This window comes from Mya arenaria, chromosome 14, assembly GCF_026914265.1.
Source record: "Mya arenaria isolate MELC-2E11 chromosome 14, ASM2691426v1".
Lineage (NCBI taxonomy): Eukaryota > Metazoa > Mollusca > Bivalvia > Myida > Myidae > Mya > Mya arenaria.
Window position 1 is genome coordinate 20573226 of NC_069135.1, and position 14699 is coordinate 20587924.

Genomic DNA, 14699 nt, shown 5'->3' on the forward strand with positions numbered 1-14699 from the left:
AATCAAGCTTATGGTAATTTTCGATTCTTATAATAGTTTTTATCTTCTTATGATGATAATCAAGAAATTAAAATAACTGTACATTATATACCATACAGCTGTTGGTAGAAATTTAAAAGTTAATAACATAAGCCATATAATTATGGTTATATATAATATACAGTTAAGACAGAACACATACAGAATCATCTTTATCCCTTTTGTTGAATGCAGGAAGAACAAACATGGCTGCACTTGTCCCAAGCAAGCTGCGGTCCTCTTCCAAGACACTGACATCATCTTTGTCTAGTTGTCCATACAGTGTTCGAACACAGATTCCAACAGACCTGTTATCTTTGCCAAGATTCAGGCTCCTTCTATACAAACTGATCACATTTCCCTGAAGTTAAAAATATAGTACAGTATACAAACTGTTCTACTTTTCATGAAGTAAGTAAAAATGTATTACAGTATACAAACTGATCACATTTCCCTGAAGTAGGTAAGAAATGTATTACAGTATACAAACTGATCACATTTCCCTGAAGTAAGTCAGAAATGTATTACAGTATACGAACTGATCACATTTCCCTGAAGTAGGTAAGAAATGTATTACAGTATACAAACTGATCACATTTCCCTGAAGTAGGTAAGAAATGTATTACAGTATACAAACTGATCACATTTCCCTGAAGTAAGTCAGAAATGTATTACAGTATACGAACTGATCACATTTCCCTGAAGTAAGTCAGAAATGTATTACAGTATACAAACTGATCACATTTCCCTGAAGTAAGTCAGAAATGTATTACAGTATGCAAACTGATCACATTTCCCTGAAGTAGGTAAGAAATGTATTACAGAATAAAAACTGATCACATTTCCTTGAAGTAAGTCGGAAATGTATTACAGTATGCAAACTGATTACATTTCCCTGAAGTAAGTCAGAAATGTATAACAGTATGCAAACTGATCACATTTCCCTGAAGTAGGTCAGAAATGTATTACAGTATGCAAACTGATCACATTTCCCTGAAGTAGGTCAGAAATGTACAGTGAAACTGCGTTCCCTCAAACAAGCGGTCGTTCGAGAACCGGCGTTCCTTCGAGGTCGGAGCTTGGTCCCAAACTTTTTTCCTTCTATTTTCATATAAAATATACCCATGCTGCCTCGAAACCAAATTATGTCGAGCAGTCGAGCAATATCCTCGGTCCCAAGTACACAAATCGTGCACAAAACCTTATGGCTCCCTTGAGGACATAATTTCACACTTGTTTCCCAAACCCGTGTTCCAAAATAAACAAACAATTGCTAGGCGTTAAAATTGCAATGACAGTAATGTTGAAAGGCAATTTGATAAGGTGTGAAAAACCGTTTTTCACTGTTAACGCATGACCAATATTAGTTGATATGGGCATTTGAGATAATAATTATGAGAAGTTAATAACGAGAAGTTAACGCTTTAGATGTGGTCAGAAGGTTCTTTGAATTCACTGCCGATGCTGACCGTGATCTTCAGACGCTCTGTACGCTGTCACTTCATTTTAGGATTGAACAGTTTCGCAAAACCAACAAGATGCGCCAATCAACAATCGGTGATTTTGCGAAACTTAAATCTGACTAATGCCACAATATGTACTGTCATTCAAATATTGGTTGTTACGAAAATGTGCTGTTTTGTTAAAATAAACATTTCTATTTATTATTTTTTCTTTTGCGTTTTACATTTAGTTTACGTCAACATTTGAACATATTAGCCATTTCCACAACGCAACACATAATCGGTGTCTTAGTAAACAGTCTGTTTGACGACTTCAAACTTAAAATACACTGAAAAACTGGAAAATTGAAAATCGGGTCGTTCGAAACATCGGTTCCCTCGAGGTTTTGGCTCAGTCCCTGGCGACCTCGAGCGATCACAGTTTTACTGTATTACAGTATGCAAACTGATCACATTTCCCTGAAGTAGGTTAGAAATGTATTACAGAATAAAATCTGATCACATTTCCCTGAAAGAAGTCAGAAATGTATTACAGTATGCAAATTTAAGCCCGAAATTAACCTGTAAGGAGCAGCAATGATATCTCAATTTTCTTTCAAGACATTTCACTCTGCAGAATATCTCGGAGCAATCTGAAACCAGCCCTAGAAGATTGACATAAAGGGATATTCTAAACAGGTCAACTCATACTACAATATAATTAACTAGGAAGTATTTAACAATGGCTAGTGTCAATTATACTGTCTCGCTATTGAGCTAGCTTTTATAGCCCCATGGTAGAGTACAAGCCTATAGTGCCAGTGCTCGTCGGTGTGATACCCACCAAATGTAATAGAAGTTTGAGTAGTCTGTTACACATATCTAAGTTAATGAAGAATAATATTTCGAAATTATTAAATATCAGTATTACAATCACCTTTATGCTGCTATGATCTGCGGGAGGCATTCCTTTGCTGCATTTACTAATAAGCCATTTGCACAGGTGTTTCGTTGCCATGTCAACTGAAGAAGAGGTGGTGCTTGTTTCAACGTCTGGACAACACAGCAACAGCTTCCAGAAGATGGACCGTGACTTTCTATCTCCTAGATTAAATTTAGAAATATTAGAATGTAATGTATAAAAAATCTGGGGTTTTTTTTCTTTCATAATTGCTTGATCAAGAATTTGCACAGTGATGCATTTACATATAACCGCTTAACTTTGGCAGTTTATGTTTGCTGGAAACTAATCACTGAAGGTAATGGTCAACAAACAATCCTAGAATAGTGGGGTTCATGAATCACTAGTGTTTTATCATTATCATTCCAAAGTCACAGTAAATTAGTTGTTGTTGATACAAAAACATATATGAACATAAAAAACCACCCCTCAAGTGAAAAAACATTTTTGCTTACTTCTCAATTCTGTAAATGTGAACTTTAATTGCTTAACGCTAGTAGCATGTTTTCTTGCTATTTTAAACAAATAATAAGGGATAATATCTTTTATCACGTAATAATGTGTCTACTTGCTATCATATGTGCATTGAAATTTATTATTTTATTAAATTAAACAAGAGGCACATCAGTGCCTGTGCTCCAATGGCCAAAAGGTTCAAGCAAAGACCACCTAACGAACATTTTCGTCAAGTTTCATAGAAATACAATCATCAATTTTTGAGGAGAAGTTATTTAAAAAAATGTTTACTTTAATAGCTCTGGCTGCCAAGTTGTGCAGTGGACCGAAATGATTTGGGCAATTTGAGTAAAGGAGCACCAAACAAACATTTCTGTCAAGTTTTATCGAAAAAAGTTCATCGGTTTCGACGACAAGGCGTATAAAGTTTTTTTTATTTTTTAGCTCTGGCAGCCATGGTGTGCAGTGGACTGGAACCATTTAACAAATTTTGGTTAATGACCACCCAAGGAACATTTCTGTCAAGTTTCATCAAAATCTGATCATCGGTTTCTGAGGAGAAGTCGTTTATAAGGTTTTTCTATTTTTACCTCTGGGGGCCATCTTGTGCAGTGGACCGAAACCATTGAAGCAAATTTGATAAAGGACCATCCAAGGAACATTTCTATTAAGTTTCATCAAAATCTGATCATCGGTTTCTGAGAAGATGTTCTTTAAAGGTTTTTCTATTTTTTTGCCCTGGCAGCCATGTTGTGCAGCGGACCGGAACCATTTGAGCAATTTTGGTTAAGGACCACCCAAGGAACAATTCTGTCAAGTTTCATCAAAATCTGCCTATCCGTTTCAGAGGAGATGTCGTTTAAAGATTTTGCTATTTTAGCTGTGGCGGCCATATTGTGCAATGGACCAGAACCATTTGAGCAATTTTAATAAAGGACCACCCAAGGAACATTACTGTCAAGTTTCATCAAAATCTGCCGAACCGTTTCAGAGGAGATGTTGTTTAAAGATTTTGCTATTTTTAGCTCTGGCGGCCATATTGTGCAATGGACCGGAACCATTTGAGCAATTTTGGTAAAGGACCACCAAAGGAACATTCCTGTGAAGTTTTGTCAAAATCCGCTTATCAGTTTCAGAGGAAATGTCGTTTAAAGTAAAAGTTTACGCACGCACGCACGCACTCACGACGGACAATCTGTGACGACATAAGCTCCATGGCCTTCGGCCAGTGGAGCTAAAAATGGTTACCAGTAAACCAAAACCAAACCTGGTTTAAACGGGGTTTTCCTAGCCAGGATTTTCCCCACAATTCGTGGCAGATCAAGAGGTTGCCAGGCGTTATTCTGCAGAAGTCTCCGATACAGTGAATGCACCAAAACCTGGGTCATAGCCTGCTCTCTCTGTTTCTCAATCTCAACAGCAGAGTTAATGGTCAGCTTTGCTTTTTGGTTCACATAGAACTGCCTGTTAGCAACCTTTGGGTCATCTACAGCAATAAGGCCTCGGACCTGAAAATATGTAGTAGTGTTGGGAATCGGTTCCAGTTTGACTATCGATAATCGTTTGCCTTTAAGTAACCGATTATCGATTGTACAATCGGTTTGTGATAATACCTAAATTTTAGTTTTATTCTTGTATAATAACTCATAATCCTTAACTATGCTTATGTTATGTGTATGTTTGAAGTTATTTAGTGTTGTTTTTGCAGTAGGGCCATTCTGTTAACAATAACAACTGAACACTTCCAAATGTATAAATGAACTAGAAGGAGAAAATTGGCGGAAATTTACCAAACGCAAATAACAAGAGGGTTAAATGATCAATTATGAGCAAATACAATCAAGTGCCGCCAATTTCAGGACAAACTAATCAATTTTCGATTATAATGGCTCATCGGAATATCACTAATATGTAAGCAGATTTCTGATGACCCAGAACCCTACAATTCATTTGAGATTGGGGCTAACAACCCTCAAAATGGCAGGAAAAAAAACAAGGCTGTATTACCAATATTACATATCAGTCTCAATTCCAGATACCAATAGGTTGAGGTCAACATAAGGGTTACGAGTTGAGTTCCAGGGCCTGATTTCTAAAAACTACTTTAGATCAATATAATACAACTAAGTTGAGCTCACTTTTTTTGTTGACAGACTTAAAATTGTAATTATCTTATTGAAAATTTTAATAAACTATTTTCCATAAATCAAGCTAAGTATTTTAGCTAATTGAAATAAATTACCCAAGCTTAATAAGTTTCGAGAAATTGGGACCAGTTGTCGCATTTCTATAAAAAGAATACAATGGAAACCACACAAACAAGCCCAATAGTAATTTTTAATTGCCAAACAGCCTGTTAATGACTAAAAGACTCTAAACCAGAGAAGCACATAGTCGGAAAATAGCTCTGCGAGCTTTATGTATATATCCGATGTGAAATAAATTTTCTTGTAACTTGTCAGAAGCCTCAATTGTTAATGATCTATATTAACTGACCTGTTCTGAGTAGCCCTGCATGTTAGGAGCACAAGGAAACTCCTCCATTGCTCGTTTCAGTTTGGTCACAGCCTTGTATTCTTTCTTCCATCTCTGCAAGAATCTTCCAGCACGACTTAGCTTAATAAGCTCTGGAATGTGATCATTTACAAAAGTAAACAAATGAAGTTCATTGAAAGTTATATAGTCAACCATTTATCTTGATATTTCATTACTGGTGATGTAAAAAGTGTCAGGTATGCATAGCCCAGCTTTTCCTTCTTGAGCACTTCCGCAGTCTTAACTAATTATTTGACAGATATTATTGGAAATCGTGTATAAAGAACAAAAATAATTGAGCTTTTCAAACTTTTACAAGGAAACCACCTTTTGAACAGTCTCAGACTTAAACTGCTCTTTTAATACTTTAAGTGTATTTTGCCCTTCTGTATGATCGAACTTCCAGAATGTATTGAACTAATTCTTTATACCGTTGTGACTACAATAACTACACTGTTCTTTGAATATAGTAATGACCCCTAGAGTTTTAGACCAGCAAGATTTTTATTTTCCAATTTAAAAGCCGAATTTTTAATTTTAAAAACATCTTGCAGGACGAAAATACTACAGGTGATAAATCTATTTAAAGAACAGTGTAGTTATTGTTATGCTTGATGAATATAAAATATAATTTTTTACAAAAACAAATTCCATTTACCTTCAAACTCAGCCAGTTGCTTTATACGCTGTCTTACATCTGATTCAAACACATCTTCTGCCACCTCCTCAATCATATCTGACACAACCTGAGCAACCATCTGCTGGCTAATGTCAACAGTCACTCTTTCAATAGACTCTTTCCGCAGCTGGGCCTTTACATCTCTGAAACAAATAGTCAAAAACTTGTTTACCATCGATTTTTTAAATATATACAAACATAACTCTCTGGGAACATAAATTATAGGTACTTTGAACAGCTTTCAGCAAATGTCAAATGCAATCCCAATTACCGATATATATCATTTATTTCCCAATAACATCATCAGAAATGTTTCCCTCAGCCTTAACAAACATTGTTTGAAGAATTCCACAAAATCACATTTATAACATAATATAGAGAAATTGAGGTATAATATGTTCTAGAAGTAATGCTTAAGACCATTAACATAGAAAGCATAACTTTCAAACCTAATTTCAATGGTGGCCAGGTTCAAAACCTCTTGATCTACAAGGTCATATATAACATCGTCTGCAAGCATGACAGCCACTCTATCTTTCCTCTCTTGTAGTTGCTTCTGTAAAGCTTTCCTTAACTCATCCTCAGCCTCCCCTAACACATCTTCTGAGAGAGCCCTGGAATTCACCAAAATACAAAATGAGGTTCAGAGAGCTGACAAACAAGGTCATTTATTACTTTATCTGCAAACTCTATATTTTCCTTCTGTAAAAATCACCTTAACTCAACCTCAGCCTCCCCTTACACATCTTCCGAGAGGTCCCTGTAAACTACAAAATACATAATGAAATTCCGAAATCTGACCTATTAGTCAACAAGGTCTTACATAACATAATCTGCAAACATTATAACAACTTAAATTTTTCCTTGTTTAACGCTTTCCTTAACTCATTCTCAACATCACCTAACACATTTTCTGAGACTATTCTGGAATAAGTAAACATATAATGTATTTTGGGGAATTGAAAATGAAAGAGTTCGAAATGAAACTAAAAATAACCAATTCAAGAACCTTCAGAGTCGGTCCTGTGAGGGTACAATTACCCTGTTGACTGTTATGCTAAGCAATTTCTAACTCAAAGGGACAGAATATATTTAATTCAAAAGCTTTTGGTTTAATACTTTAAAGACAATATATACGGTAAATGCAAATGATTATAAATAATCTTATAACCTCTAAAAATTCTCCATTTTTATTTATTCTGCATTCTGTTTAAAGAAGTCAACAATCATGTGCTTGCCAACCATAAAATATTCCCAAATCATTATATAAATGATCAGTTTGGTATATAACTTATTTGTAGGAACACCAAGGACATCACTTACTTGACTTCTTCGCTGACAACAGTGTCTGTAGTGGTAGCACATATATCTTCAGCAATGTGCAGCCGGTTATTCACATCTACCATGGAGTCTTCACCGATCCCCCGCACCATCTCATCAATCACTTCCCAGAACAATACCTTGGCGCAGTCCTTGATAAACTGGAAAACAAATTGATATGACCTTATTTGATAGACATGTATATTCCATATGGATCATTTGAGTCGCATCGCGCACTTTTGGACCTAAGGACGTTCCTTTGCTTTGATTGTTTTATTGATTATTTCTATTAAATCAAAGATTAGAAAACAATGAGCCGATTTTTAAGAACTTTGTTCAAGTTAACAATGTTATAAACAATATGGCTGTTAACTTTTTAACTATTTGATGATGTGCTAACATATTTAAATAAAACAAGTTCAGCTGAAACAGTCATCTTAAATGTCAGTAAGAACACCTGAGATCACAAGTGTATTCATTCAACTTCCAGAGCAATACAGATTTGAAAATTAAGGTAAATGACTAAATGACATTAACAACATTGTGAAGTTTAACAACATTCACAACAATAGGCCAAATAGCTCTAAAAGTGCTGAAGATACCTGTTGACAAGTAAGACAGTATATTGAGCATTTTGAATACTAATTTTGAGGTACATAATCAAAATGATAAGCATAATTAATGTATCAATATAACAACTAGCCTATAATTTTAGTTTTAATCATGGGATCTGGGCCCGTTTTAACTAACATCAGGAGTCTGAATTTGAGGCTCAGGCATAAGTGATTAGGGACCCTTGTCTTTACATTAATACCCTAAATTTATATAAAGAGTAACCAAAGCTTTGAAAAAAAATTATTCCAAGAAAATATTTTAGCAAATAAAACCAACCTCTGGAGGAACTCTCTTCAACAACGGCCTTACATCTTCAACAGGTTCTTGCTGCTGCTGCTGCTGCTGTTGTTGATGGTGTTGATGAAGTTGTTGGGGTATTTCTTTGGCAACAGGCTCTACTGACCTTGGAGCTTCACTTGCCACTGGTTGTTTAGGGTGTGTCTCATGACCTTGAAAATTTATGACAGAAAAATATATATATAGAGGATATTTGTTTATTTCAGTGTAAGATCGTATTTTATTTCACGAGTGTCATAGAAAAACATATTTTCACGAGTGGCGAAGCCACGAGTGAAAATGTAGTTTTTTTATGATCACGAGTGAAATAAGATACGATCTTAATTACACTGAAATTAACAAATTTTCTGTTTCTTTTATGCTTATTTTCGGAGTTTTATTTGTTTTTTTATTTATTTCTGAATTACCCCCTTTTTTGAAAAGGGTGGGCTTTACACCGCTACCCGTGGGGCGCCCCTCATGCATAATTATAGCAGTCAACTTTTCTACTTTCGGTTTGCTGAGAAATAGTTCTCTGCTATTCATTCTTATAGCTTAATATTCGCTCGTTTTTTATTGCAAAGCTTTATGGACAGTAAAAAATGAAGTATTATTAGTGCAAAAAAGGTTCCAAAAAATATGAAAACACTTTTTATTTTAACCAAATTACTACGCCGCTATTTATAGAATGAAAATTTGGAAGGTCAAATGTGTTAGCAAAACAAATGTTGATACTCATTGGATTTTAACCATTCTTCTTAGTTTAAGACTGCATATACACGTGTTTTTATAGTAAGTTAATATTCAGTCATTTTACTGTCAGAGACCAGTCTGTTTCGCTATAAAATGTTTGTTTTCCAGAAGAGTAAATGCCACGCTAGTTTGTTGACACATTTTGAGATGTGGGTGGGGTAAAAAATATCGCATCTATCTGTAAATTGTTGTGTGAATTCTCCAGGAAGCTCATTTTACGTACTACAACGGTTAACAGTTCAAAATACATTTGAACGATGCTATAAAATTTTATTTATGTTCGAACAGTTGTTTTTGTCTGTAATTTGTTTGGAATGAAAGCAAATGTTCGAACATTCAGCTTCAAATATCAGTAAAATGTTTGATAAACGGGATAACCGGTAATAAACGGTAAGTTGTTAATTTCCAATTACATATTTATTTAAATTTATAAAATATTTCTTTATTTTTTTTAACATGTTTTGACATAATTTACTGAAGTCCAGTGTTCTGTTTTGACCAAGGCAAGTACATGTAACAACAAAGGATTTTAAAAGTAGTTCTGAAAATTGATATTTTCACTCCTTATTTTGCAGTGAAAATATCAAATTGATATTTTCACTGTTGTTATTTCACTGTTAAAACCCCATATTTCATCGTAAAGCATGAAAGAAATACTTTTCTATCATTTTGAAACTTACATGTGCCCAGTATTGATATAAAGTATTGCAGTCAACTAACATACTATATATGTTGGACCATCTTTAAGGTCACAAAACTTCAAGGTCACAAAACCACTTTCATCAAGCTGTAGTAAAAGGTCAAGGTCATGTTAAGTGCACAAGGCGGATAGGTATTAGCTAGGAATTTAAAGGACAGGGTGCTGCAGAAAAGGGACAGTGTGCTAAGGGTAAAAGATTGCAAAAAAGTCAGGATGAGTATGTATGTATACTAATATAGTTTTACCAAAAGAAAGGAAATATTTTGTTATCATAAGCATTTCATTTTACGACGGCAGAAGGGTGCTAATGCTGATCTCCCAGAGGGCACAAAGTTGCTAGCAAGAAAGGATAGGGTGCAATACCTTTCCATTTCACTCTAGCTAAAACCCAAGGGATGATAACAGAAAAAAAGACCCAATCTTAATATAAATTGGGTTTGATAACGTGGTATTTAGGGTGAGAGCAGAGTTGAGGGGCTTAGAACCTGTGTTTAGAAAACCATTTATAGCCATGTGTAGAAACTCTATACTATTTCTAATGCAAATGGCCAGCATGAAACAAACTTAAATTTAAAAACTTAAAATTATTCAGCAATCTGAAATTTAAAAATCGAGTACAACATAGCCTATTCATACCACTTCAGAAAGGGACATCACAACCTTCAGCATGTATTTTTATTGACAATGGAAGTGAGACGTCATCATCTTTGGCTACTTTTTTGACAAAAATATTTACATCAATAAACATCTTTGTTTGACTGCCCTTCATATAAACCAGTATAGTAAATCAACACAGAACATTGTACCACCTTTCTTGGGCAAGTCGACCCTACTGTGGAATCTTCCACTATCATCAAAGCTGCTTGTGGGCTGAAGATGCAGGACAGAGCCGAATGGTCCTCCATTCATAAACTGGAAGGAAAAGATACAGAGGATAAAGATAACTGCTCAACAAATATGAATAAAATTTTAAATGAAAGCTTCTAATTGTAAATGTTTATCACAATCTATGCAGCTGTGAGATTGGAATTAAATTTTACTTCCAAACAAGCCAGAAGCCTTGACAGAATTATACACAAAATGCTCAAAATATGTTCTTTGAATTGAAAGCGTTGTGACTGTATTGATATTATGTTTGGTAACTAATAACCAAATAACATTACCAATATTTTTATTACTGAATATTAAAATCTTAAAAAATGAAAAAAATACACCCGAGACAAGAAAAGCATGTATGGAATTATTTATAAGCCATCCAAAACAAACTATTACCAATATATTTATTTTAATTTATTAGTATCTAAAAGTCAAGACCATTTTGTATGGACTAAACATAAATGTTACTGATATCATACCTCCCCAGGGGATACTGTACACTTCAACTCAATCAGTCGTGAGCGTCTCGGTGGCCATGCGCTCTCTGGGTCGATATACTCTGAGCGATCAAGAATCACGTCGGTTCCCGTCACTTGAAATCCGTAGTGCTGGCAAAACGTGGCAGCTTCGTCTTCATCTTCAAAAGCTAGCATGCGGATAAGGTCATGGAATGGAACCTAAAACAATACGATTGTTTGTGGTTTTAAAACAAATTAATTAATCAGAACTTTCAATGATATTTTGCTAATGCAGCTGTAAATTAACTCAATTGATATTTTATATAGATATAGCAGAGTTTTTTTCTTCAGCATTATATATTACAAAGTTTTCTGAATACTTTTAGTTAAAACAGTCATTGAAATTAGACTTTTAAATGAACAAGTTACAATTCTTACCATAGAGCTTGACATTTTTTTTTTTCAACAAGCCCTGTGATATAAAATAAGAATTTGAGCAAACCCCGTAAGCATTTTAACCATTGCCAGGCTCATGAGCTAGTTCTATTTTCAACCACTGTTAAGAAGAACGTGGAATACTGTGACAAACACAAACACAGAAATTTAGAAATGAGTAAAACAGACAGCTCATCCTTAGCACCAGAAGACGACACTAATTCTCACCTGACTTACTGAACTTTTACACAAATGAATAATGTCATTGTGGAAATAATACTTTTTAATATTTTTTTTTTGTGGGGAGAAAAGAAGAAGAATAGCTTAAGTTGCAATAAATTTAATCATAAACATGATATTTCCTCATACCTGAGCTGATTTGGATCCCATGCTGAATCCTCGCATCATTAAGGTCAAGGCCTTGTTTCGCACTTGAGTGAAATATCGGTGCAGGATGCATGCATTTCCGTATGATGCTTTTTTCACGAGGCGGAAAAACTTGATGTAGTTGTTGTTGTTCAGTGCAAAGAAAGCTTGAAGTGCAAACTTCACAGAAACTGACGTCCGTATCTCAGACCTTAAGTTTTGTACTTCCCTGAAGAATAAACAACACAACGTTATATTTATAGAAGTATTTATTGAATTTTATTTTGGAGGAGTTTTTTTGTTTTTTTTGAAATTCTCAAATTAAAGGATCAGGCTAGTCTGTGAAGACAATTCGGAACTTAGAAAGAACAATGTACAATTGTGTCCATGGATACTGGAAAACCTCAGCTTGCAAATAGGACTTTTTACATTTCAGGTAAAGATCATAAGGCTTAAGTTCTTTAATTTCCAATTCTATAATTCTTCTGTTAATAAACAAATAAGTTCTTGTGATATATCTAATGAGTGGTCATTCAATTAAAAAATTATTAAACTTGCAATTTAACTTGATTAAACTTGCTAAAAACTTGCCATGACTCAATTTTATCAACTTCATAAAAAAATTCTGTATTAAATGACCATTCATATACTAAGCACTATGTCATACCATGACCATACCTCAAAGTGTCTCCTTCATTCAGATTCATGAGTACCGTATACGCTCTAAATTCCGCTTCATTCTCACAATGGTAATTTTGCTTCGTCTCCAAATCAGCGTAAAACTCTTTCAGTGTCTGAAGACATTTTGTCAAGTTCTCGTTGTTGATCTTGGCATCAAACGAGTGCATGTCTTCTTCACAAAGGCGCTCCGAGCAGTAGATGTGAAATCTGGCACACTTTTCAATCAGGCTTGCAGCATGCGCATCATTGAGCTGTTGTTGAATGATGTCCTGAAATATATAAGGTGTTAATGCTGATGACCCAAATACTAGTATTACAAGTTCTTAGGTTATTTTTCTCTTTCTTTAATTTTATCAAATGAATTGGATTTTACTAAAGAGATATGGTGCCGACCCTGTTCTTTATTAGTAGCACCTGTCTGCACTAATGAAAACTTGAATGGTCATCCTAATCCCTTCATGGAAATAGTAGATTGAACGTTCTTTCTTGATTGGGTGGGTGATGGTGCATTGCAGTTCTTAATTGGTGGAGCAATTTGTCTGGTTATTTCCTTTTTTGCAAAATATATTCGCTAAATACATTTAAATGAGTAATGGTACAGTACCTTCCTGACTCCCCTTGTTCTGTTCCAGAGGAAATCAAACCAGTCTCCCCATCTGCCATCCTGGCCATGATTGGCAATCTCAGATAGCAGGTAAATCATGGTCGACTCCAAAACTGGTATTGGGCGCAAGTCCTGTGGCAAGGGCTCATCCTACAGGAATAATAAATACAATTACAGCTTTCTCCATAAGTTTCAGTTGAGCCCTCTAAAACAGGAAAGTTTATTAAAAAAACAACCAGGCACTACTTATTCTACTTTAAATTCACTTGTTTTTCATATTTTTGTACCGGCTTAATTGCCATTTTAACTGTCCAATTTAGCCTGCAGCTATTCCTTACCAAACTCTAAAACATAATAATAACTATCAGCTATAAGATAATAAATATCATCCAAAATATGGTTATTATATATCTAGTAGTTTTCTTCCACAACATGGTAACTATCATGGACAACATTATAACTACCATCCACAATGTTGTACCCACAACATAATAACTTTCAACAACAACATGATAAATTCAGCTTACAGATCTTCAGTTATGAGGTAAGGGTTAATCCTGTCAGAAAAAACTTACAGAAATTCAGGATGAAAGGGTCAACAACATGTAATATTTACACCTCAACTTTCATTCCTTAAATGAACTGCCTTTCGACAATTACGTTAATCAATCGATAAACGCAACATCCTCCCATATGTTCGGATTCCAATTCATCACATAACAATATACATGAAAACTATTGATCTTGTTATTGTTTGTATTGTATCAGCAGGTCCCGTAAAATATAAATCAACATTTTAGAAAGAATTAATTTATTAAATTTTTAATGTATTGTTGCCAAAAGAGGTTCAATTTTACGTTTAAATGTGATTTCAAGTGGTAGATCTTCTTCCGCGTTATTGTGACGTCATTTGAAATAAATGTTTCCAATTACAGTCAGGTCATTCCATTTACAGAATGGGTAAGCCGGGATTACTGAATGTTTTTCTTAAATGAAATAAAGAACTTTTTTAACAATTCTTGAATGAAATAATGAACGATTGGTGTAAATATAAGTAATGAATTGCGGGGTTGATATCCTTCGGACTCCACACACTTTGACAAACCCAATTGCATTCATTTCCCAATAATGACATCAACCCCACAATTCATTCTTTAAATGGCAAATACAAAAGGTATTCTGAAACCTGTTCAATACAAATAAAACATTTACCTGATCAGGGGAGGACCTCACAAACTCCTTCACAGCCTTGGAGTGGTCAACCTGTGGGTTCTTCCCAGGCTAAAATGATTTAAAGAAAATAAATCCATTTAAAATGACAGTGATACTTAATAAATTCTTAATATAGTTTTTTAAAGATGTTTGTATATAAGAAGAACCAAAAGAGTAATAAGAGTGCTACTGAGTGAACGCAAAATTTAATGTCTTTTTATTGTATTTTTTCTTCAGTCAACCAAGGAGTATATCTCATAAAATATTAAAGCAAGAGTAATGCCCCTTGCTATACATGAGCATAATATCTCT

The 14699-nt window shown here is 34.6% G+C and overlaps 1 protein-coding gene across 1 annotated transcript in view; it reads right to left on the bottom strand.

Moving 5' to 3' along the window:
* LOC128215843 (germinal-center associated nuclear protein-like) overlaps positions 1-14699 on the bottom strand; it is a 78981-nt gene that overhangs the window by 8863 nt on the left and 55419 nt on the right. The window contains exons 11-24 of the mRNA XM_052922456.1: positions 14388-14456; positions 13176-13325; positions 12569-12840; positions 11894-12119; positions 11111-11308; positions 10565-10667; positions 8303-8475; positions 7415-7572; positions 6541-6705; positions 6071-6234; positions 5374-5504; positions 4145-4385; positions 2398-2564; positions 182-379 (exon numbers count right to left, since the gene is read on the bottom strand). Coding sequence (XP_052778416.1) covers positions 182-379; positions 2398-2564; positions 4145-4385; positions 5374-5504; positions 6071-6234; positions 6541-6705; positions 7415-7572; positions 8303-8475; positions 10565-10667; positions 11111-11308; positions 11894-12119; positions 12569-12840; positions 13176-13325; positions 14388-14456 — 2415 coding nt within the window. The remainder of the gene's footprint in view (positions 1-181; positions 380-2397; positions 2565-4144; positions 4386-5373; positions 5505-6070; positions 6235-6540; positions 6706-7414; positions 7573-8302; positions 8476-10564; positions 10668-11110; positions 11309-11893; positions 12120-12568; positions 12841-13175; positions 13326-14387; positions 14457-14699) is intronic.